The 26,088-nt window shown below is 42.4% G+C and overlaps 1 protein-coding gene across 1 annotated transcript in view; it reads left to right on the forward strand.

The window, feature by feature from the left end:
• ksr2 (kinase suppressor of ras 2) overlaps nt 1-26,088 on the forward strand; it is a 350,091-nt gene that overhangs the window by 79,433 nt on the left and 244,570 nt on the right. Inside the window, exon 3 of the mRNA XM_080208702.1 lies at nt 3,411-3,561. Within this exon, the coding sequence (XP_080064828.1) occupies nt 3,411-3,561 (151 nt within the window). The remainder of the gene's footprint in view (nt 1-3,410; nt 3,562-26,088) is intronic.

Below are 26,088 nucleotides of genomic sequence, written 5' to 3' on the forward strand. Positions count from 1 at the left end.
CCCATTGGAAATGCCAGCCTGCACCCTCCCTTTTCTCAGCCTGCTCTCTTCCCGCTCTCCCCTGCAGTGCTGACCCATTCCTAGCGAGTGTTTTGGGTCGGCTGCCCATTAATTGAGCAGTCAGTGGTAAATTGTGTCCTGAGGCCGACTACAGCTAGAAACATGTTTTACCACTCAGTGAGTGCATGCGCCCAATGGACGACAGATCAAGCCTTAGTTTTTTTTTCACTTTGCTTTCAGAGTCTGTACTCACTCTGGACTTTGCTGCTCTTTTGCAAAGCAGTATACTATTTAAATGAGAGATTGCAGAACTCTGTGGTGCAGAGGGATCTATATGTCCTGGCCCATAAATCTCAAAAAAGTTAGTCTGCAGACACAGCAAGTGATTAGGAAGACAAATGGAATGTTGGTGTTATGGCAAGGGAAATGGAATATAAAAGTAGGAAAGTTTTATTACAGCTATACAGGGTCTTGGTAAGACATTGTCTGTAATACTGCCTACAGTTTTTGTCTCTTTGAAAAAATGGTATAATTAGGTATATCATTAGATACATTGTATATTAAAGCTTAGAAACAATGCAGAGAAGGTTTACTCGACTCATTTCTGGGATGAAGGGCTTACCTTGAGAAGAAAGGTTGAGCAGGTTAGACCTTTGCCCATTGGAAATTAGAAGAATGAGAGGTGATCTTACTGCCACATATATAAGATCCTGAAATGACTTGACAGGGTGGATACCAGGAGGATTTTCCCACTTATGGGGAGACTAGAATTAGGGAATACCGTTTAGTATATAGGTCTCCCTAAGGAGAATGTTTTTCTGAGAATTGTTAATTTAGAGTTCCCTTTCCTAGGAAGCAGTGGACCTGGGTCATTGACTGCATTCAAGACAGGGTTAGAAAGAATTTTGATGGACAAGGGAGTTGAGGGTAAAGGGGTGGGGGGAGGGGTTTGCAGACAGGAAAGTGGAGTTGAGACAACCAGATCAGCCATAATCTTAGTGAATCTCAGAGTAGGCTTGAAAGGTCAAATGGCCATTCCTGCTCCTATGTTCCTCTGTTTCTCTTCCCTCTTACCTATGGTTCTGTCTCACTTCTGCTGCCATGGGCCTTGGGTCGCTGCTCTTTCATATTGCGATGACATATGTAGTTTTTGCAACTTAGAGCAGTATTTCCAAATTGGTGACAGATTAATAGAGTACAGTAGTTAGCACTGGAGCAATTAGCTTATTATTTGTCGTTGCTCATAACATAATTTCACATAATTCAGAGATCAATTCTGCATCTGAAATATTACTTTATCCAGCAGAGGGCAGTGCAGTATTAATCTGAAAACTGCATCTGTCTGGTCTGAATAGAGATCTGTCGAAATTTATTTCTTAGTGTTTCGCAGTTTAATATTTTTATTTTATAGTAGATCCATTGTTACTCCATACTATAACTTACTTCTATATCCCACAATGACAACAACCTCTTCAGGAAGTTGATGTTTGGTTCAAATGGCACATTGTTGGTTTTGAGTCAGGAATGATACAATTCTACTGCAAAGAACGAGGCACTGATTTTGTATTGCTTCATTTCCGAGGCTGGGATTTTGTGTCCTGTCATGACGGGAACCAATCTGCCACAGGAGATTCAATGGTCCTGCCAAAATTCTAATGACTTTTGGCAGGGCTGGATGATCCTGGCATCCGGGCAGTGTCAGAAAATAACTCCGCAAGTTTGTTTCCGAAACTCTTTTCCCCTGATTTTGGCAATCCCGTAGGAAAGTAGGGGCAGGAATAGGTTTTAACTCGTCATGTCCACTTGACATTTCAGTTGGACCATGGCTGATCTGTACCACAGCTCCATTTTACCTGTCATAGCTCCATATTCTTTGTTGACCTTCCTCAACAGAATAGTCACCTCAGTTGTGAACCTTCTGATTATCCCAGCGTCCACAGCCTGTTGAGGAGGTTATTGCCATGCTTCCACTTGGCAACATCACCCAAAAACACTCAGTTTCCATGTGTACACTGATGACCCCCAGTTCTACCGCCTCTTCTAACCCTGACAGTGCCTTTGGTCCCCGCTGTCAACTTCATCCCACACCCTGTTCCTAGGCATAGTGCTTGACCCTAACAATGCTTTCTGATCATGTATCCCTTCTGTCACTGCGACCACCTATTTCTATCTCTGTAACACAACCTGATCCTAGCACATCTGTTGTAGAAGCTCTCCTTTGTGTTTGTAACCTTTTAAAAAGCTACTCCCATATCAACACTTAAAATATAGGTTAGATAGTCATTACTGACTAGACACAGGTGTAGTTAGGGTGATAATTAATGCACAATTATTATTCACAGAAAATGCCTTACAAACATGACGGATTGATGTGCTGCATGTGCATGATTGCTGAATGAATATCGGACACTTCAATCTGAAATTTACAATCTTTCTTCCACACTAAATGTCACAGTCCTGGCATCAATTTAACAGAGATGCAGCCTCAAGATTTGTGTTCAGGGGTTGTGAGCGATATTGTCACTTCCTCAGAGCAATTGCTGAGAATACTGACACAAACACAGTGCAGTAACGGAACCCACCTCCACACCCCACCAAACTTGCTATCCTGACCCCAGCCCCAACTTCCCATCTAGATCCCACCCACACTCAATACCAAACCCCCGTGTCACTCCCCATTCTGACCCCAACCCCAGCTCCTCTCCCCATTCCGACCTCAACCCCGCTGTCTAATCCAAACGCTTCTGCACACGCCATTCAAACCTCTTATCCCTCGCTGTACAGATCCTAACCCACTCTCATCCATACGTGATTGGATGCTGCTTGTCCTTTGCCATAACATGCTCTGATGGAACTTTGGGTTTGCTTTGTCCCATTTCAGATTGGCTAAACAGTGTTGCTGGTGTTGAAATCCAGTGTTTCCCCCAGCCCTGTGTTGATCAGTAACAAAGGAAGTAAAGCTCACACAATAGTCACAGCTAAATAAATTCTACTCCCCGTCTTGCCGTTTTATTGTGTGCAAAAAGTTTGAATTGCTTATGTCCTGTGACTGTGGATGTTGTGATCACATACCCATTTACTAATCAAAAGTTCAGTTAGTTAATGTTGGATTACCCATTAGCCATATCTTAACACGTGAAATAGTAGCTAATGTTGCACACAACACAAGTGGGTGAGCGAAAAGGGAAATAATAGACTGTGGAAGCAGGATGGGTACATTGGATTGGGATTACTATTCTTGTGGAGGATAAACAGTAACATGGATGAATTAATCTGAATGAATGATTTCTATTTTGTGTCTGCGTAACAGAGGCAATATTATTCAAACTGACAGATGAAGTGTAGCACAAAGTTATTACAAACACCATGAGCATGCAATAATGGTTTAAACTTTCTCTTAAAACCCTTAGGACATAACGCCTGACCAACTAACTCTGGAATCCCTGTTAGAGATGACTGATGAGGAAGTGTGTGAAACAGTGAAGAAATACGGAACAAATAGTGAGGAATGTGCCAGATTAAATGCCTCTCTATCCTGCCTAAGAAGCGTGTATAAATCAGGTGAGCAACTTGCACAGTGCAACACTGCAATATACCCAAAGTGAGCGCTATGAAGGTGGTTGGATTTTATGGAAGAGCGAGATGCATGTTCTTAAAAATTGTTTGTTTAATAAATATAAACATTGTACAGGGGATTTGAAGTGGAGTTTATTCGGCTTTCTAATACAATGAATAGAAGAAGGCTGAGAGGAGATTTCACAGAGGTATTTAAAATCATGAGGGGTCTGCACACAGTGGGTTGGGAGAAACTGTTGCCACTTAAGAATGGATCAAGAATGAGATCACGCAGGTTTAAAACAATTAGTTAGTGAAAAAGACAAAAGTGACGCAAGGAAAACATGTTTCACCCATTGCATGGTTAAGGTCTGGGACGCACTGCCTGAGTATGTCGTGGAGGCAGGTTCAACTGAAACATTCAAAAGAGAATTGTTACCTGGAAAGGATGAATGTGCAGGGGTACCGAGAGAATGGCACCAAGTGAATTGCTCAGTCACGATAGGCTGAATGGCCCCCATTGGCGTTGCAGCAATTTGGTGAGTGTGTAAAGGCTCCCTCTTGCATTGTTGAACTATACAGACCCAAGTTAGCTGATCCTTGCTGGAGCTATGAATTCCTACTCTTCATTGCTGTTCATTGACTCCTGCCAGAAAATGTATATGGATAGGCTTCAGGTGAGGGCATCATGCCTTCCATGACTTAATAATATGATGACTTTAACTTCAAATTAATTTTTGATTAATGCCCAATTGTGAAAATTACTGTGGATTGTCAGCACTGAAATCCATGGAAGGAAATTTGTTTGGGGGGGAGGAGGACGAGGAGGAGGAGGAAGAAATTGTGGTGTGAGGTTGATGTATATAAATCATGGCTGATCCGTCTGCAACCTTCCCTTTTGTGCCTGAGTTGAAGTTGAATTCATAATCGTAGATGCAGCCCCCATTGAGGTGTGAATCCCTGTGCCCAGCAACTGTGTAAACAAAAACAAACAAAGAACAGTACAGCACAGGAACAGGCCCTTCGGCCCTCCAAGCCTGCATCGATCATATGTTCCTAACTAGACCATCCATTTGTATCCCTCTATTCCCAGTCTGTTCATGTGGCTATCTAGATAAGTCTTAAATGATCCTAGTGTGTCTGCCTCAACCACCTTGGTAGTGCATTCCAGGCCACCACAATCTTCTGTGTAAAATATGTCCCCCGCATATCTGTATTGAACCTTGCCCCCCACCCCCCACCCCCCACCTTGAACTTGTGACCCCTTGTGTTTGTCATTTCTGACCTGGGAAAAAGCTTCCAACAGTTCACCCTATCTACGCCCTTCATAATTTTATAAACTTCTATTAGGTCGCCCCTCAACCTCCGTCTTTCCAGGGAGAACAACCCTATTTACTCAATCTCACCTCCACATCTAGTACCCTCCAAACCAGGCAACATCCTGGTAAAGCTTTTCTGCAGTCTCTCCAAAGCCTCCACGTCCTTCTGTAAGGACATGTTCTGACCCACAAGTGTCAACTGTAATGAACCTTGCTGAAATTGGGCAGGATCAGTCCCTGCCACAGTGCCAGAAACAGCACGATCTAAAATGTTGTAACACTATATTACCACTTGGGGGTAGAAAGCGATCAGATTTCTTTCTAGCAGCTCTACCTTGTTCACGAAGATATTAAAAATATCTGTCCTCAGAATGCATTTTGTTTTAGTTTCCAGTTTATATCCATAGGTTGATATTAACTATTTTCTCCTTGTTTTCCTCTTGGTTTTCTCAGCCCCCTCTCCTGAAAGCATTAACATTTTGCTGTGGTACAATTCGCAGATGCTGGCTGCTATGTCCAAGTCAATATTCCTAATGAACTCCAGTGATTCTGAACCCCATCAGGTTTTCCTGCTCATCATGCAGCAGGAGGAAATGTAGTGGGGTTTCCTCTTCTCTGGCAATGGGGCCAACTGTGGTTACTTTACTGCCGCTCCACCTGAATTCAACTCACGCAGTACAGATAGAGGATTAATCTGGAATCCTCTCTGGTTACTCTCTTGGCCATCTGTGCCAACATAACTCTGAAAGGCAATCAAAATAAGCATCCTTCCCCATATATGCATCCACACTTATCATGTTTTGCTGCAACATCTCCCAATTTGTTCTTACCAGTTTGCACTATTGCACAAAAGCAAAGCATGCACCCAAATTTGAAATGTTAGCTCTCTCCACAGATGTTGTCAGAACTGGTGAGATTTTCCAGCCTTTTCTGTTTTTGTTTCAGATTCCAGCATCCGCAGTAATTTGCTTTTAGCAAAACCTATTGCGTTGTATGAGCCACTTGTTTTTTTCTCCCCTGAAGAGTTTATTTTCCTCACCAGCAGAGGGTAGCAGACCCTTTGCAGATTGGACTGTTGCCGTTGTGTATTTAATGAAATAAGTAAATTTGTCAGACAAGGGAAAGTATCTTCAAAATATCCCCACTGTGTCCCCATATTGTGAAGCTTTTCAGTTTGATCGAAGTCAGGGGCATTAACATATTGTGAGCTGTTGGGTTTGAATAACCCAAACTGTAAACTCAATAACATTAAAGTGTCAAAAATTGAAGTCTTGACAGTTTGATGCAGTAGTCAGTAAAAGTTGCGTGCCAGAGATTTTGAGCATCGACCTTTTTCAAATGTTTTCTTTTCCATTAGTTTTTTTTTGCCCAATTTTCAGCTGAGAGCAAACAATTAATTGTATTGTGGGCTTGCTAGTTCTCTTCCCTCCAATTTAGATGGTTGTGGGTTCAAGTCCCAACATCTAGGCTGACACTCCAGTGCATTATTGGGAGAGTGCTGCTTTGTCAGATGCGCTAGCTTTTGGATGAGACATTAAACCGAGGCCCCACTTGCCCTCTCAGGTTGGTGTAAAACATCCCACAGCACTCTTTTTTTTTAAGAAGAGCAGGGGACTTGTCTCCAGTGTCCTAGCCAAAATGTTCCCTCAATCAACAATGTGGGGTGCAATCTTCTGGCTCTTCACTCCAGCGGGATTATCTGGTCCCACTGATGGTGCACCACCGCTGTGTTTGAGGTAGTAGTAATGTGGGGCTGTAGTGGTGGGACCAGAAGATCCTGCCATTGGACAATGACATGCTGCCTCCCGCCACCGAGGAAAATCACTGCTGGGAGGCCTGAGAATCCAGGTGACAGAGTCCAATAACCTGATAGTTGTCATGTTACTTTTTGTGGGAGCTTGCTGTGCCTAAATTGGCTGCCACGTTTCCCTCATTACAATAACGACTACACTTTAACAGTACTTCGTTAGCAACAATACGCTTTGAGGCATCCTGTGAAATGTGCTGTGTGAATGCAGGTCCTCCTTCTTCCTTTATTTTGAAACTGGTTCCAGTAAGATACAGAGGACTGACCTCTGGTGACTTCACCTCTGATTTGTTTTCTATATCCTTGCCTTTGGGCAACTGCTTGGCAGAGATCAGGAGCATCATAGATTCAGTGAAAACACTGACATCCACCTACTCCCTTAATTTACTGCCCCAGCAGCTTAGCACTTTTGCCACTCAGCAACAATAACAGATGGAGTGATGGCTCCTGCTGCTGAAAAAAATTAGTGTTAGCTGCTTTTGGCATCGGAGGAACTGAAAACTGCCTAGTACTAGTCATAGCAAAAAGCAAGAAGAAATTCAGTTGGGTAATACAGGTGGAGGTCAGCACCATGCTGGGATTGTTTTGGTATGATTGAATTGACAGCTGCATGCTGAAATCCCTGGATTCTAAACATTTTCAATATTGTTGAGTTACATAATTTAATCCTGAGATGTTAAACATTTGAACAAATATCTACTGAGTTACATTGCCATTGTATTTTAATAATGTTGACGTAAAATAATCCTGGAATTATAAAATGTTAGGGGGCAGAAGGAGGATATTTGGACTATTAGCATCTGTGCTGGTGGTAACTTTCCAACTGGAGCCTTTCTCTGCCTATTAGCAACTTTCAAACTGCGGAAGCAAAACCTGGCACGCTCCTGAGTATGAGTGCAGAGAACTCGACAGGGTTCTGTCACAGAAAATCTTTTTGTGTCCTTTTCTTGGATTCAAATTAATTCTGCGTTGGCAGGGGTCGGGTGCTAGGGTAGGGGAAGAATATTAAGTCTACCCACCCAACAGTTTACAATACCGGTGGCCTCAAATTGCCTCGGATAGGTGAGAATGTGAAGTAGCAGTTAATGTCACCACCCACCCATACATTTTTGTGTTGTTTGATATATCTTATGCTGTCAGAGATTAGGAAAACACATTTCAGAAATACGCATTTCAAAAGGTGGTCATTTTTGACCCCAGCTAATCAGAATTTCTCTCAGGATAATTTGTCAGCAATCCTATTCAATTCTATTAAAGAATGTCCTGTTAATTTTCATGATTACAAAGTCTTATCCAAAATTAGGATTTTGCATTGGAAGTAATTAAATTTAGAGAGAGAGTTGCTTTGAATTGTTAAATACTAATATAAAAATTCCTTTTTCAAGGACTGATGAGAGAAACTTCAGGCACATTATATGCACCCAGAATACCCACTTGGCATTTTGTACCTGTTCCTCCTTATTTATCTGTAATTATTTTTCATATTAATTAGTGGGAATGCATGATGTGTTGAGTTAGCACACACTCATTTCCTATTGGAAGGCCTACAGTAATGTCCGTATCTAGAATAAGATTATAGCTTCTCACGTTGATGATGGCAAGCTCTTAAGCAAAATGAGTTTGGTGAAGTCTCAGATAAAAGCAAAATACTGCAGATGCTGGAATCTGAAACAAAAACGGAAAATGCTAGAAAATCTCAGCAGGTCTGACAGCAACTTTGGCTCTATTCCGTCTCCAATGTTTTTAGTCTGGATGACTCTTTGTCAGAGCTAAGGGCAAAGAAAATCAGAAAAGATTTATACATTAAGGTTGAATGGGGTGGGGCTGTAAGTGATCACAATGTGGTGTGAATAGCAGAACAGAGGTACGGATGGTTAAGGCAGTTGGCCTGAAAAGAGGGAGGGGAGGGAGTGCCAAGAGGGAGAGTGGGAATGGAAAAGTGGAAAAATGGAAGTGAGAAAGAAGGATGGTAAAAATGGATGAATGAGATTAAAAAAATGAAATAAAATGAATCAAAATGGGCTCTTCCACCACATATCCTATGGGGACTCCATCCCATTCTCTGTTTCTTTGCCTCTGTCGTATCTGTTCTGATGATGTTGCTTTCCAAAATAGAGCTGCTGACATGTCTTCCTCATTCGTGGTTTTCAACCCGCTGTGGTTGACAGAGCTCTCAACCCTGTCTGACCCATCCCCCGGGCCACTGCCCTGACCCCCTCCCCTCCCTCCCAGAACCAGGATAGGATCCTCCTTGTCCTCACTTTTCACCCCACCAGCCTCCGCATTCAAAGGATCATCCACCACCATTTCTGCCAACTCCAGCATGATGCCACAACTCAACACACCTTCCCCTCACTCCCCCTGTCAGCTTTCTGCAGGGACCGTTCTCTCCGGGATACCCTGGCCCACTCCTCCATTGCACCCAACACCTCACCCCCTGCCCATGGCGCCTTCCCCATGCAATTGTAGAAGATACAGCATTTATCCCTTTATCTCCACCTTGCTGACCATCCTGGGTCGTAAACACCCCTTTCTGGTGAAGCAACACTTCACATGCACCTCCTTTGATCTGGTCTGTTGCACTCACTGCTCCCAATGTGGTCTATTCTACATTGGAGAGACCAAACGTAGACTGAGTAACCGCTTTGCTGACCACCTTCGATCCATCTGCAATCAGGACTCAGACCCTCCTGTTGCTAGTTACTTAACACACTGCCCTTCTGTCCACATGTCCATCCAGTTTTAAACATTGACATTGATTATGGGTTCTTCAATACACTGTGTCAAGGAATTATAGTGGTTTGCACTTGTGATTTTTCCACCCAAAAAGGGAAAAAGATACTAAGGGGTATGCAGGAAATTCCAAGAGGAAGGAATATCTGAATAAAACAAATTGAGAAGTTGTTGATGCATGTTATAGTGGGTGGAGGTAACAAGAAAACATTTTAACAAAGCCTACTGCATGTTCACCATCATTAATAGGGTACAATTACTGGGAAAGGTAGGAGACCAGGTTGCCAGCGTAATGGATCTTTTTTATATGTCAGGAAATGACACAAGTAGCTGAAACAAAGTATACGCATCCAACATTGGAAACGTACTTGTCCCTCTTCTAGTAAGTTAGTGTTTAATGTGTACACAATTAGCATTCTGTTGCAATTGCAATATTTTTAATTTCCTTTTCTTATCCAAGTTTTGTGCAGACATATTCTCTTATTCTTTTTGATTTTTTATATTCTCTTATTCTAATTTGAGAAGATATGGCAATTATAATGAACAGAACATACTTGTGCACAATGAGGCTTCTTTTATTGATGGGTTTCCATATTCAGCAGATGGTTACCAACTTCTGTGCTAGAGATCAGTTGGGCATATTTTCCTCTGTTTGCAACTGTGAATGTATAAATTTATACCCGTGTATTAGCAGCCAGAGGAAACACTGTGCTCCAAAATATTGTGGCTGAGAAAATAAGATGAGAATATGGTCGCGATTCTCCCATCCCACTGCGGCTGACTCGTGGGGTTCACGCACACGTTCTCACCCCAGTTGAATCTCCCAGCGCCGGATTTCCAGCAGCGTCTGCTCTGTGCCAGAAATTGGCAGAGAGCACTAAGACCATTTAAATATAATCTAATCATGATTAGCTCCCCACTAATGGAGAACTAGCAGCCTGACCCCACTGCAGTGAAGAGGGTAAGTTGAGGCCCCTCGAAGGGTTGGGCAGCAGAGGGATGTGCTTCCTGGGAATTGGCACCCTGGCAGTTCAAGCCTGTGCCCACTGGCACGCCCAAGGGGCAAAGTGCCAATGCCCAGGGTCACCTTGGCGATGCTCATCAGGGGGCAGTGCTAAGGGGGTAAGGCATATAAGAGGCGGGGCCTCGGCATGGGGCCTGAGGAGCCAGGGCCTAGGTGGTCTATGGGGGGTGGAGGGGTGGCGACGAGGGGTGGGGACGGTGTAAGGTCCCGCTGCCCGGGGAATGGTGGGACCAGCAATCGGGGTGGGGTGGGTTGAGGGGGGTGGGTGGTGAAGTTCACGGTGGGCCAGGAAGGAATTGTCGGGGCTGGATTCGGGAGTGGTTGGGGGCCAGCAATTGGGCTTTGGGGTGGGTGGGGAGCTGGGATTGCAGGGCTGGCCAGTGATCGAGCTGGCCAGCAATCTGGGAGGCCATCAGTGCGGGGCCATTGCACATGTGCTGACCTTGGCATTGACAGAGCGCAAGTGCACAGTAGCCCTCCCCCCATCTTACTGATTTCAGCCTCCCCAGCGGAAATTGGCGCCGCTCCCTGAAATTTAATAGTATTCAAGCTGGTGGCTTCTGCAGTGCATAGAGTGTGGGAAGTTCTTCTCTGAACACCCACTGAAAAATGCAGCATTAATTACTCCAGTTTTTACACAAATTTGACAAATTTTATTGGAAGATATCTTTATCATCTCAATAATACCTGCAAAAAGAAAGACAAAGGGGAAAACAGACCAATAAAGGCCTCTTTAAGTTTTGCTTGTAGCTTTAGCTCTCCAAGCTTATATTGCTTTTTTCTCTTCCTAAAATGAACACGAGTGTAGTGGGTCAGGAGCTTGTTGCGTCAGATTCCTGTCCATTTCTGTGTCTGACGTATTTTTTGGTGTCATTTATGCTGAATGCCAGAAGTGTCCATTCAGATAAGGGTGAGCAGCTTTAAGCAAGTTGATGATGACAAGCGACACCATATGTCAAATTTTGCATCATTAGCGCCTCAGTAGCTGGATGCTATGCATGTCAACAATCAACAGGCATCAATTAGGGACTGATTTAAAGGCAGAATTTGCAGAGACCTTGGAACACACACTCTGATTCTACTCCCTGTTGGGGTGATGAATATTGTGTTGAGCAAAGAGAGAAAACAATAACATCTCCATGTAATTTTTTCATATGACAAAACAAGAAAATTAAAACATATGAATAAAAATTAGAAAGTGACCTCCACCGAAGAGATATCACTCCCCTCACCTATAATAGTCCTTTAATGACCTAGACTCCTGCATTTAAAAAATAAACCCCAAAAGGCATTCACAATATACAGTCAACCATTGGAAGACTTCATCAAAGTACTTGCAGTGTCACTATGTGTGTGAATTAAAACAGTTTTTATAATGTGCTTGTGACATATACTTTTAGAAACTTTGGACAACTCCAACAAATGAATACCTGCAAAAGATGACAATCCCGAGTAGCATATATTGTAATTGACACAAGCTGCCCACGACATTCGGAAGTATAATCTACAGGCAGCGTTTGACGAACCAATTTGTTTACAACTTTAAAAATTGGACATGCAATTAAGTGTGAGGTGGCAATGGGTGAAATAAATGGTTTATGTGTAATGAAGATCTCTTTAACCAGCATCCACAGCAGCAGAAAAACTGCTTTTTCTCTCGTGAAATTCCTCTGTGCTCTATCCCAGAGATAGCGAGGTTTCTCTGCTGCAGTGGATGTTGGGTAAAGAACTCTCCAATTGACTTCACCTTCAATTTACATTCTGACGTCCATTTGGTTCCCCTGTGTCATTTCTCACCTCCATCCCAGTAATGCCACCTCCACTTCCACAGTCAGGACAGGCTGTTTTGGGACCTTGAGGAATAATGAGCTACATGGACACAGGTGTCAGGAACAATCAAAGTTGAAAGAACTGGAGGTTCAAGGAGCCTCAAGAATATATAATTGGAGGCACTCTCATAGAACATAGAACATTACAGCGCAGAACAGGCCCTTTGGCCCACGATGTTGCGCCGACCAGTTAAAAAACAATGACCCTCTAACCTAAACCAATCCCTTTCCATCCATAAACCTATCCACGGATCTCTTAAATGCCCCCAAACTAGGCGCATTTACAACTGCAGCAGGCAGGGCATTCCAATCCCTCACCACCCTCTGGGTAAAGAACCTATCCCTGACATCCGTCCTATAACTACCCCCCCTTAATTTAAAGCCATGCTCCCTCGTGCTAACTTTCTCCATCCGAGGAAAAAGGCTATCACTGTCCACCCTATCTAAACCTCTAATCATCTTATATGTTTCAATAAGATCCCCTCTTAGCCACCTTCTTTCTAACGAAAACAACCCCAAATTCCTCAGTCTCTCCTCATAGGACCTCCCCTCCATACCAGGCAGCATCCTGGTAAACCTCCTCTGCACCCTCTCCAAAGCCTCCACATCCTTCCTATAATGTGGGGACCAGAACTGCACACAATACTCCAAGTGCGGCCGCACCAGTGTTGTGTACAGTTGCAACATGACGCTGCGACTCCTAAATTCAATCCCCCTACCAATAAACTCCAAGACACCGTATGCCTTCTTAACAACCTTATCTACTTGATTCCCAACTTTCAGGGATCTATGTACACATACACCTAGATCCCTCTGTTCATCCACACTATTCAGAGTCCTCCCGTTAGCCCTATACTCGACATATCTGTTATTCCTACCAAAGTGAATTACCTCACACTTCTCTGCATTAAACTCCATCCGCCACCTCTCGGCTCAGCTCTGCAACCTGTCCAAGTCTCCCTGCAAACTATGACACCCTTCCTCACTATACCACACCTCCGACTTTGGTGTCATCAGCAAATTTACTAATCCACCCAACTATACCCTCATCCAGATCATTAATAAAAATTACAAACAGCAGTGGCCCCAAAACAGATCCCTGAGGCACACCACTTGTAATTAAACTCCATGACGAATACTTACCATCAACCACCACCCTCTGTCTCCTATCTGCTAGCCAATTCCTGATCCAATTACCTAGATTACCCCCAATCCCATACATCTGCATTTTCTGTAGAAGCCTTCCATGGTGAACCTTATCAAACGCCTTACTAAAATCCGTATATACCACGTCAACTGCCTTACCCCCATCCACCTCTTTGGTCACTTTCTCAAAAAACTCAATAAGGTTAGTAAGGCATGACCTACCCGCTACAAAACCATGCTGACTATCTCCAATAATCTCTCAGGAGTCAGGATTTGGGAAGAAAGAGGATGGGTGTGCTTAGGGCTAAGAAAAAGAGTTGGAAACCAGGGGGATGGGCGATGGGAACTGGGGAGGAGTGAGAGATGAGGAAATAGTGGCTGTGGGAGAGATGGGGAATGGGGGCACATGATCAGATGTCACATCGTCACATCATGATCAGATGCGGTCAGAATATTCTAAGTGTCGAATTTGCGTAAAATTGAATTTGCAGGAATTCCTCCAACCAAAGCTGCAAACCCCAGAAATCTCACTCTACCAGTGCATAGATACCAAGCAGTTTAAAGTACATGGCCCATCACTGCAGCACTTTAGAAGTTAGTAGCTGAAGCACATGGAGGGATAGAGTCCTGGACAGAGCTCTGCAGGTCATTACTTCTATCCCCCCTACCCGCACTCTCCACCATGTTGGCTGGGAGCTGCCAGTCCCTCCAACCCTACAGCAGCCGACTTGCCCTGTTCTTTTTTCTAACTCATTTTACAGAATGTGGGCATCACTGGCTAGGCCAGCATTTATTGCCATCCCCAGTTGCCCTTCAAGAGGTGGTGGTGAGCTGCCGCCTTTCACCACTGCCCTGAGCTCTACGTATACCCACAGTGCTGTTTGGAACAGGCCACCAAGGAAACAGATCTGAGACTCTGGACATCCCATTCTTAATGAAAAAGAGGATAGTAATAAACTAGGAAACTCTAGGAACAGGAAATGAACTGAAATCACAGAGATTGCTGCAGGAGATGCAGCCAATCCCTACACATTTGGCTCAATCGGATTTGCTGCAGATACAACAACCATTTTGAAAAGAAGAATTTTACAAATGATGGGCACCTGTCATAAATCCCTTTGGCGTACATAATTTAAGTGTTTTAACAATAACAGAAACCCACACTGATATAGCCTGTTTAAAGCAGTAAAGCATCCCAAAATTAATAACAATGTTGTTGACCCTGAGCTACATAGGACTAATCAGGACAGATAACTAAAAACGTGGTCAAAGAAGTAGGTTTTAAGGATGTATTAAGCGAGGACAGAGAGGTTTAAAATCCCAGATTTTAGGGCCAAGGCAACTGAAAGCAGAAATGCAAAATACTGGGGATGCTGGAATCTGAAACAAAAACAGAAAAATGCTGGAAAATCTCAGCAGGTTTGACAGCATCTATGGAGAGAGAATGGGACCAATGTTGCGAGTCTAGATCACCCCTTCATCAGAGCTGAGAAGAAAGAGTCAGCAGAGATTTTGCACAGGGTGAAGGAGACAGACAGAAGTTCTATCAGAGAGAAGGACAGTACTTCTGCAGGGAAGGCATTCCAAGAAGAGATGTGGCAGTGAGTTAAACATTCAGAAGTGCAAAATATTATGGATGCTGGAATCTCTAGTTGGGGTGTTTTCTTGGAGTTAGAAAATACAAAAATACAGAAAAGTAAAGCACTGTGCCCAAGGAACGTCAATTCTATTTCTACCATATGCAGCTTGTATCTCTCGTTCAGGCATAGCACTCCTTCATCATAAAATGTCATCTTCAGAAAGATTGATCAGCACGTTCACTTTGACTGGACTGCTGCAAAAAGTGATACATGCCATAATTCCAGCTAGGGACTGCAAAGCACAAGCAGGAGTGTCTCATGTTTTATTTTCCATTTGTGTAATACTTCAAGAGAGCTGTCACGTTTAGCATCATAAGAGGTCATGGATGTTACCTCGCTGACTGCTCTTAAAAATGCACATGACTGACTTGTGACAGATAAGCTGTCATTAGCAAATGTGACAAGTGACATTACAGGCTTTGTATGTTGAATGGAAGAACTGATACTTTTGACAGTGCAGAATTTTCCATTGCTGCCACTGCCTTCTCTGCTAAAGACTTTCTGTTATTGTTTGTCTTTGTGATAAAGAAGGTAGAGTTGTTTATCCTAGCCTTTGCACATAAAGTGTGCAATCAAACACACTAATCAAATCACATTTTTAGGACGACTAAAAGCGAACACTTTCCCTGTGGATTTAGGCTACGTCTGGCGCCTCCGCCACTGCTAGGGAATTAGGTTTAATTTCTTTAAATATGGTCCTTTAAGATTTGGGTTTGATTCAACTGAGCTGATGCAGTGTAAAGTCTCTTTCTCTCCCTCTGTTTGTTGTAAGTACACTGAATTTGGAGAACCTTGTTGAGAACCTACTGAATGCATGTGCAGAGCACAGTGCAGCCCATTATAAATTAATAAAATTGCAATTTCATTCAGAGAGGTGACAAAGGTGATTGTTGTGGGAAATGGAAGCCTTTCATTATATTACGGAGATTTGTGAAGAGAGCTTCAGTGGATTCTTATTTGATCACCTGGTAGAATATGGCAACAGGATTCTCAGTTATACCAAGAGGAGGAGTGTTTTAGGATATTGAAGTATTTGAAAATCAGGAAGATTTAAAATTAGTTTTAAAGTCCAGATCACTTTTTTCTAAGATACACTTTAAAACTAAGTTGACAGTGAAATATAGAAAACTTGTGAAGATGTCGTAGCTTCTCCGCTCTGGGGAGAAGCAGACTCTCTCTGTCAATGTTGTCTACCTGATACGCTGCAGGAAAGGATGTCCTGAGGCATGGAACACTGGGGAGACCATGCAGACACTACAGCAACAGATGAATGAACACAGCTTGACAATCACCAGGCAGGAATGTTCCCTTCCTGTCAGAGAACATTTCAGCATCACGGGCATTCAGCCTCCGATCTTTGGGTAAGCGTTCTCCAAGGCAGCCTTCACGACACATGACAGTGCAGAATCGTTGAGCAGAAACTGATAGCCAAGTTTGGCACACATGAGGACGGCCTCAACCGGGATCTTGGATTCATCTAACACTATCTGTAACCCCCATGACTTGTCTGGGCTTGCAAAATCTCACTAACTGTCCTGGCAGTAGATAATACACACCTCTTTAATCTGTGCTTGGCCCTCTCTTCACTCGCATTGTCTGAATCTTTAAGACTTGATTACCTGTAAAGACTCACATTCCAACCATTATCTTGTAAATTGAGTTTTTGTCTGTATATGACCTGTTTGTGAACACAACTCCTCACTCACCTGAAGACTGATCCTGAGACTCCAAAAGCTTGTGCTGCCAAATAAACCTGTTGGATTTTAACCTGGTGTTGTGAGACTTCTTACTATGCTTACCCCAGTCCAATGCTGGCATCCCCACATCATAACCTCAGCAGTGGCCAACGAAGAAACAAAGACTTCTGTTAGAGACTCAACAATTTCATCTCTTGCCTCCTTCAATAATCTGGGATAGCTGACATCTGGCCCTGGGGATTTGACTACCTTATTGCTTTTTAATTCATCTAACACTTCGTCTCTTGTAAGAATGACTGTTTCTAAAGGGTTTACACACCCCTCTAAGACATCATCAATCGACATGTCTCTCTCCTTTGTGAATACCAATGCAAAGTACACATTAAGGATGTCACCCACTTCCTTTGGTTCTACACACAATTTCCCTCCTTTGTCCTTAAGTGGATGAACTCTTTCTCTAACCACCCTCTTGTTCATACTATATGCATAAAATTTCTTCATTTTGTGACCTCTTCTTGCCCTCCTAACTCTGTGTTTGTGCTCTTTTCTACTTTCCTTGAATTCTTCAAATTCTTCATCTGTTTTTAATTGCCTGGACCTCATGCATGCATTTTGTTTTTGGCTAGACTAACAATTTTCCTGATCATCCAGGGTTCCTGAATCCTGTCTTTCCTGTCCTTCCCTTTCATAGGCATACGCCAGTCCTGTACTTCTAACAACTGTTCCGTAAAATACTCCACATGCCAAATGTGGATTTGCCCTCAAACAGCCTCTTCCAAACAACAGCCTGCAAATCCTACCTAATCCGATTGTAGTTAGCCTTTCTGCAATTGAGCACCTTAACCCTAGGACAGCACTCGTCCTTTTCCATCAGTATCCAAAAGCTTACGGAACTGTGGTCACTGTTTGCCACATTCACCCTTAGAGCATAGTGCTTGGCAGCCTCTTGCACACTTCACATCCATCCATTGTTTTGAGTGAAGCTTCTAGGTTTAGTGTCAAGTAAAAGTGTTTTTTTATATATGCAGGAAAATTGCTGAACTCCATTCTTTTTCCCCACTGTGTCATTTTTTCAATTTTCAAAATGTCAGTCGTGCTATCTGTGACTGACTATGTGCACACTGCAGTGAAATAAATGAGAGTGCAATTTTCCTCGCTTGGCTGATTTTTCAAAATGGTGGTATTTCACCACCACCCTGTAAAATTCCATGAAACTTTGATAATTCAGAATGCCCATCAGTGAATTTGTCAGGCTGAGCATGCAGAGAAATATTGTGCAACTATTAAGCAATAACAATTTATAGGAATCATTTTTTTTAAAAAAGGCCATGTTATACACTTTTGAATGCTTTTTAGTGTCTACCATTTTAGCAAGTTTCATATCTTTGTGATTATCATTTCCATTTTTGATCTATAACTTAAAAAACTGGTTTATTCTAAACTAAAGGACTTTGCAATGGAATTGGTCCTTGTGGAGTTTTATTCCAATTGGATGCTCTCCAATACTGCTGTGCTCCAATGACTCTTGCTTAAAAGGTTGAGTTAAGTATGGAGCCCAGGGAATCTTTAATCTGGGTCTTCCTTGTATGCATGGAAAGAATAGGGATGATGAAACAAAGGAGGAAACCTTCTTTTGATTAACTGGAATGATTTCCAATTATCCTGATTTAGCAGAGGATATGTTGATCCTGGAACACCAGGATTAGTGGGAACTCTGCACAACTATCCATCGTTCCAACATTGAGTGATTAAATCTAGCAGCTTTGTTAAATGTTAGTCTACTTTCAAAAGATAAAATGAATGTTTACTTGATTTAATGGATTTGTTTGCTAGTGAACCATTTTACTGTGCTACAGATTGTAAATCTAGTAAATGATAAACCCTCATTTGATGGTTTAGGATTTTTGAAAGATTTGAATATAACCCTAAGCAAACTTTGTCACTTTATAAACCTGTGATTTTTATTCTCTGTTGAAATCAATTAGCCTTTATTACGGTAAATTGCTTACCAGAGCCAGTACAAATCTTGTAAATCCAGATGACGGAGAGTATCACCAATTAAGCCACTTTTTATGGGCAAGATGCTATCCAGGACAATCATCAATTCACATTATGTGCAGACTGCTTTGACTGCTTCGGAAGAGTCTTAATTCTTTTTGTTTCTCTCAAAAAAGCCTTGAGGAGACAGATTCCGGTGTTGAATGTCTAAGTGTTGTTTACGAAGCTCTACCAGATTGCGTCAGTATAAAGAAAGATTGAGAATAACTGCAATGCCTGTCCTTTATACTCTGGTAGGATGATGGTGTGGGAATTGTGTCCTCTTTTGGTGGTATTTATATCTAGCAGCAAGTTGCACTTCAAGATTACCAAGTTTGCATAAAATAAACCTGCAGAACACCCAAGTGAACAATGAACTATGGTTTGGCCAGCTAGAGATATGAAAGAACAACCACTGAATGCAATGTTCATGTTCACAAAGTGTATTTGCATTGCAAACAACCAAATGGATTGATCAACCATAGACTAACTTTATCAAAAAAAATTCATGAAGATATCCCAGACTCTCAGCTTGCTGGTACCATTTTGATACAAATTTATTACATTTAAAACTATATTAAAACAGCTAAAAATCCCGTATCACTGTAAGGTTAATTTGTAATTGGCCATTTAAACAGATCTTAGTGACGTCTAAAGAAAAACCCAGAAGAAAAGTATGTAATTAATTATTTTTAATAGCTGTGAAAGGTACGAGAAAGAGGACCTTGAGGATGAAGAGATTTGGATGGGGACTAATAAGGATAATTTTAGCCGCGTTTTCTCTGAACAGAATGCTGAGAATTTTATTTTAGCAGAGCAACCTCCGAAGGAAAATCAAGTTTCCTCTTACTGAGAGCGTCAGCATACTGTCACTGATTTTAGACAGCCAGGGGGTCCTTTGTCTTTACATCAAATGCAAAACCACAGTAAACCATTTTTTAAATTCATTCATGGGATATTTGCATCTCTGGCCAGCCAGCATTTATTGCCCATCCCTACTTGTCTTTGTTGGTGAGCTGCCTTCTTGAACCACTACATTCATGTGGTGTAAGAACACCAACAGTGCCATTGGGGAAGGAGTTCCGGGATTTTGATCCAGCAACAGTGAAGGAGCATCAATACATTTCCAGTTACATTAGGGTAATTCAGTGGCTTAGAGGACAAATTCCATGTGGTAATTTTCTCATGCATCTGCTGCCCTTATCTTTCTAGCTGGTACAGTGGTCATGGGTTTGGAACATGCTGTCTAAAGTTCCTTGGTGAGTGCCTGCATGCATTTTGCAGATGGTACACACAGTTGTCACTGTGCGTGTTTGGTGAAGGGAGTGAATGATTGTGGATGGGGTGCCAATCAAGTGGGCTGCTTTGGCCTGGATGGTTATTTGAGTGTTGCTGGAGCTGCAATCATCCAGACAAGTGGAGAATATTCCATCACACTCCTAGCTTATGTCTTGTAGATGGTTGCATGTCAAATGGAGTAGAGGTCAGATGGATTGAGTCCTGCCCCAACATTAACTCCCCCTCCCCCGTTAATAGGTTCCTGCATCTATTGAAAAGATCACAGGTTTTCAGACACAGCTTCTTCTAAATAAAATTACACCAGAGAATATCCCTAAGCTACACTGCAGTATTTGATTTAGTGAATGAAGTAAGTATTAATAAAGTTTAGATCGATGAGGAATACATCATGTTGCAAGTAAAATTAAGGAAATGTACATGCAAATGCCGCTATTGTGATCACAATAATTGAATTGATCAGCATGTCAGATAATTAGTGTGCTCAGCAAAAGTGTGTTGTGAAAAAGAGAAGCACCTCTTTTAAGGCTTTTAGATTCATGACATTTTTACTGCATTGAGCTTTTCACCGAATGCTTCAGGGTGAGGAATGAAGCAGACTTAAAACCACTGCATAAGCTAGAGATACAATTAGCATTCTTGGGGAAAAAAAGGGGCTTAGTAGGCCAAGAAGTATGTAGCTGTCAGTTTGAAAGACAGTTATGAATAACTCAGAGTCAAGGATGCAGAAAAAACATTAAACCAGTGCATCATAGCAAAGTCAGAGGAGTTGGACAATGGGACATGATGTATCCTGTGCTATAATTTAGACATACATGCTTTCCAAAAGGCTGCCATTGCAATTTAATTATCCATTGGGTGAATTAGATCTCCTTTAGGTTATGAAGGAAGATGATTAATAAATCATCAGTTAATAAATCTGCCTGCAGAAAGCAAACATAAAGCTAGCAAAATTCAAAAAAAGAAGCTGCATGCTTACAATAGAATCACAGAATTGCACAGTTCAGAAGAGGTCCTTCGGCCCATTGAGTCTGCATCAACACATGTGAAACACCTGTCCTACCTACCTTATCCTGTTCACCAGCACTTGGCCTATAGCCATTAATGTTACAACATGCCAAGGGCTTATCCAGGTACTTTTTAAAGGATGTTAGGTGACCCACCACCACCACCCTCCCAGACATTGCATTCCAGACCATTACCACACTCTGAGTAAAATAGTTTTTCCTCACATTCCCCACTAAACCTCCTCCCCTTCACCTTGTGTCCTCTCATGACTGATCCTTCAACTAAGGGGAACAGCTGCTCTTTATCCACCCTATCCATGCCCTTTATAATCTTGTTTATCTCAATCAGGTTACCCCTCAGCCTTCTCTGCTCCAAAAAAAAACCCAAATCTATCCAAATTCTCTTCATAGCTTAAAAATTCTATCCCAAGCAACATCCCGGCAAATCTCCTCTGCACCCCTTCCAGTATAACCACATTGTTCCTGTAATGTGGTGACCAGATCTGCACACAGTACTATAGCTGTGACCTTAGCAAAATTCTATATAACTCTAAGATGACCTCCCTACTTCTGTAGTTTATGTCTACCAATGCCTCTACTTTCTTAGACCAAAGAAATTTGGCATGTCTGCTATGATCTCACCAACCTTTACAGATGCATCATAAAAAGCATTCTTTCTGGTTGTGTCACAGCTTGGTATGGCTCCTGTTCTGTCCAAGACTTCAAGAAACTACAAAGGGTCATGAACGAAGCCCAGTCCATCATGCAAACCAGCCTCCCATCCATTGACTCTGCCCATACTTCCCACTGCTTTGGAAAAGTAGCCAGCATAATTAAGGACCCCATGCACCCCAGATATACTCTCTTTCACCTTCTTCCATTGAGAAAAAAATACAAGTTCTGAGGATACATACCAACCAACTCGAGAAAAGTTTCTTTCTTGCTGCCATCAGACTTTTGAATGGACCTATCTCGCATGAGGTTGATCTTTCTCTACGCCCTAGCTATGACTTACACTACGTTCTGCACTCTCTCCTTCCCTTCTCCATGTATGGTATACTTTATCTGTATAGCACACAAGAAACAATACTTTTCACTGTATACTAATACATGTGACAATAATAAATCAAAACCAAATCAATTGATAAAGGCAAGTGTCCCATATGCCTTTTTCATCACCCCACTAAACTGCCCTCCTGCCTTCAGAGATTGATGGACAACCAAGCCAAGTTCCCTTGTTTCTCAGAACTTCCTTGTGTCATGCTGTTCATTGAATACTTCCTAGTCAAAGTACTCCTTCCAAAGTGTATTCATTTCACACTTTTCTGGGTTAAATTCCATCGGCCATTTATCTGCCCATTTGATCGTCCCATCTGTATCTTCCTGTACTCATCCTCACTCTTAACCACCCTGTTGATCTTTGTGTCAGTCACAAACTTATTAATCCTAACCCCCACAAAGGCAAATTAATATTTGCCGCTCTCCAATCTTCAGGCATCTCACCTGTGACTATCGATGATTCAAATATCTTGGCTAGGGGACCCGCAATTTTCTCCCTAGTCTCCCACAATGTCTTGGGATACACGTCTTTGGGTCATAAGAACATAAGAACATAAGAAATAGGAGCAGGAGTAGGCCATCTAGCCCTTCGAGCCTGCCCCGCCATTCAGTAAGATCATGGCTGATCTGTCATGGCTCAGTTCCACTTTCCCGCCCTCTCCCCATAACCCTTAATCCCCTCTCTTATCAAGAACCCATCAACCCGCTTCTTAAAAATATTTAGCGAGGCAGCCTCCACCACTTCAACGAGCAGAGAATTCCAGAGATTCACCACCCTTTGAGTGAAGAAGTTCCTCCTCAACTCCGTTCTAAACCGCCTCCCCTTTATCTTGAGGCTGTGCCCCCTAGTCCTACTGTCTTTTTTGAGCGGGAAGAGTCTCTCCACCTCTATCCTATCCATCCCATTCATCATCTTATACGTCTCAATGAGATCTCCCCTCATTCTTCTAAACTCTAACGAGTACAAGCCTAGTTTATTCAGCCTCTCCTCATAGCTCAATCCCCTCAACTCCGGTATCAGCCTAGTAAACCTCCTCTGCACTCCCTCCAAGGCCAAAATATCCTTGCGCAGGTGCGGCGCCCAAAACTGCACACACTACTCCAGCTGCGGCCTCACCAATGCCCTATACAGCTGCAGCAAGACCTCCCTACTTTTATATTCAATCCCCCTCGCTATGAAGGCCAGCATCCCATTCGCCTTCCTGACCACCTGCTGCACCTGCAAGCTGGGTTTTTGCGACTCATGCACAAGGACCCCGAGGTCCCTCTGCACCGTCGCCTGCTGCAGTTTTTCTCCACGTAAGTAATAGTCCTTCCTACCATTCTTCCTACCAAAGTGGACCACCTCACACTTGCCAACATTAAATTCCATTTGCCATTTCCTGGCCCATTCGCCCAGCCTATCTAGATCCTTCTGCAGACTCTCCACACCCTCCGCACAATTTGCCTTTCCCCCAATCTTGGTGTCATCAGCAAATTTCGACACCTTACACTCGGTTCCCTCCTCCAGATCATCTATATAAATGGTAAATAGCTGAGGCCCCAGCACCGACCCCTGGGGCACTCCACTAGTCACCAACCGCCAATCCGAATAGCACCCATTGACCCCCACTCTCTGCCTCCTATTTGACAACCAATCCTCTATCCACGCTAACACCCTACCCCCAACTCCATGTCCCCTGACCTTCTGCAATAACCTCTTGTGAGGTACCTTGTCAAACGCCTTCTGAAAATCCAGAAAGACCACATCCACCGGCTCTCCTCTATCCACTGCCCTAGACACATCCTCATAGAACTCCAGTAAATTTGTCAGTGGGTCCCGGAAATTTATCTACCTTGATGCGCTTTAAGACTTCCATCATCACTTTCTCTGTAATATGTACACTCCTCAAGACATCACAATTTATTTCCCCAAGTTCCCTAACATCCATGCTTTTCTCAGTAATAAATACTGATGAGAAATATTCATTTAGGATCTCACCCATCTCTTGTGGATCCACACACAGATGACCTTGTTGATCCTTAAGAGCCCTACTCTCTTCCTTGTTACTTTTTTGCCCTTTCATGTATTTGTAGAAGCTCTTTGGATTCTCCTTTGTCTTATCTGCCAAAACAATCTTGTGTCCCTTTTTTGCCCTCCTGATTTCTCTCTTACCTCTACTCTTACAATCCCTGAACGCTTCAAGGGATTCAGTTGATCCCAGCTGCCTATGCACATCATGTGTTTTGCTCTTCTTCTTGACCAGGGCCTCAATATCCCAACTCATCCAGGGTTCCCTACGTCTGTCAGCCTTGCCCTTCACTCTAAGAGGAGTGTGTTTCACACTTTTGAAAACCTGCCACTTACCAGACGTCCCTTTGCCTTCCCACAGATTCCCCCAATTAACTTTTGAAAGCTCCTGTCTGATACCATCAAAATTGGCCTTGCCCCAATTTAGAATTTTAACTTGTGGGCCAGACCTATCATTCTCCATAGTTGACACTGGTCCCAGAGTGATCCCTCACTAACACTTCTGAGTTGCTCCTCTTTTACCTGCTAAAATCCTCTCTTTTCCTTCTCATTTTACCCTGAGTCTCTCTTTTCCTCCTATGGTCTGTGGTACTGAATGAGTTTAATCAAAATATCTGACCTAGATGCAATATTTTTACATTTATACAGAAGGCTCATTAAAATAACCTGACCAATGTCAAGACTTTCTTTTGATTATCTCAACATCAGTGTTCATGATGTGTAGATGTTTTTAGCAGGTACAATTCTTCCATTTTGCAGTGGCCACCATCACCAAAAGGTGGAAACAGGAGTTTTAATCTGAAGGTCCTTCTCCCAGGAGAATTAAAGTATTTTCCTCTTGTAGTGTTCATACCATCACATCTCACATCCGCCACCCAGCTAATGGCAAAGAATCATGATTACATCAAATAACCAATCCCTTGACTTAATCTTACTTATTGGCTTAAATATTTAACTCCCTGTTAAACAACAAAAAAAATTTGCTGGAGGGATGGAAAAGCCACCAATAAACAACAAGAAAATACCAGAGGATGTCTGTAATGTCCTAACTATGTTAGAAGTTGTGGTTTATATACATAGATTCAAACAGACATACACCAGGTTTTATTGAAGGACTGTTCTGTTCAAACAAACTGAAAATAAAACAGCAGACTAAGCATGCACCCTAATAACATCACCATCAAATCATGTGATCAGCTCTTAAAGCAACCTGTAATCCCTTTTAAGTATATGACACCCCATCCCCTTCTGTGGTCATGACAACAGATTACTATGATGTTATACATAGGATCAAAAATACTCCAGACACAGTACTGTGCATCATTAATCATTATATACAGTCAATAAGAAAGTCAATCAGGAGGATATCTATTCCTCTTTGCTTGTATGTGACATTCTGGAATTTGGCTGGCCTTGACCATAGAAGTATGATATGACTCAGTAAATGTGTCTCCTTTTGGAATAAATTCTGTATCATTGTCACTCAGTAGTAACTAAGACATAGTCACTAGGCTAGTAAGCTTCAACTAATTCTTTGATTGTGGTATTCACAACACTAGGGACTAAAGAAGTTGGTACTTCTGGAGATAAATCTGAGAAATTATTTTGAGATGATAACAATTGGTCAGCATGGCGTTGCCAAACTAATTCATCTTCGGTTTGAACCATGTAAGAAATTGGACCTTTTTTGCTAAAACTATGGCTGGTACCCATTTCTCATTCATGGCACAATTATGGACCAACACTTGATCTCCTTGTTGAAATGAGCATTGTTCTGCCCTCATTTCTCATCTAGCTACTTGAGATTGTCAACTTTAGATAGTCACATGAACAGTGTTTCTGTAAGATGCTGTGATGTAATAATGACCATTGCTCTTTTGAAACTTCCAAGAATTGCACAAATCTTTAATCTAATCCATTGGTCGATG

This window comes from Carcharhinus amblyrhynchos, chromosome 20, assembly GCF_965287045.1.
Source record: "Carcharhinus amblyrhynchos chromosome 20, sCarAmb.v2.hapA, whole genome shotgun sequence".
NCBI lineage: Eukaryota > Metazoa > Chordata > Chondrichthyes > Carcharhiniformes > Carcharhinidae > Carcharhinus > Carcharhinus amblyrhynchos.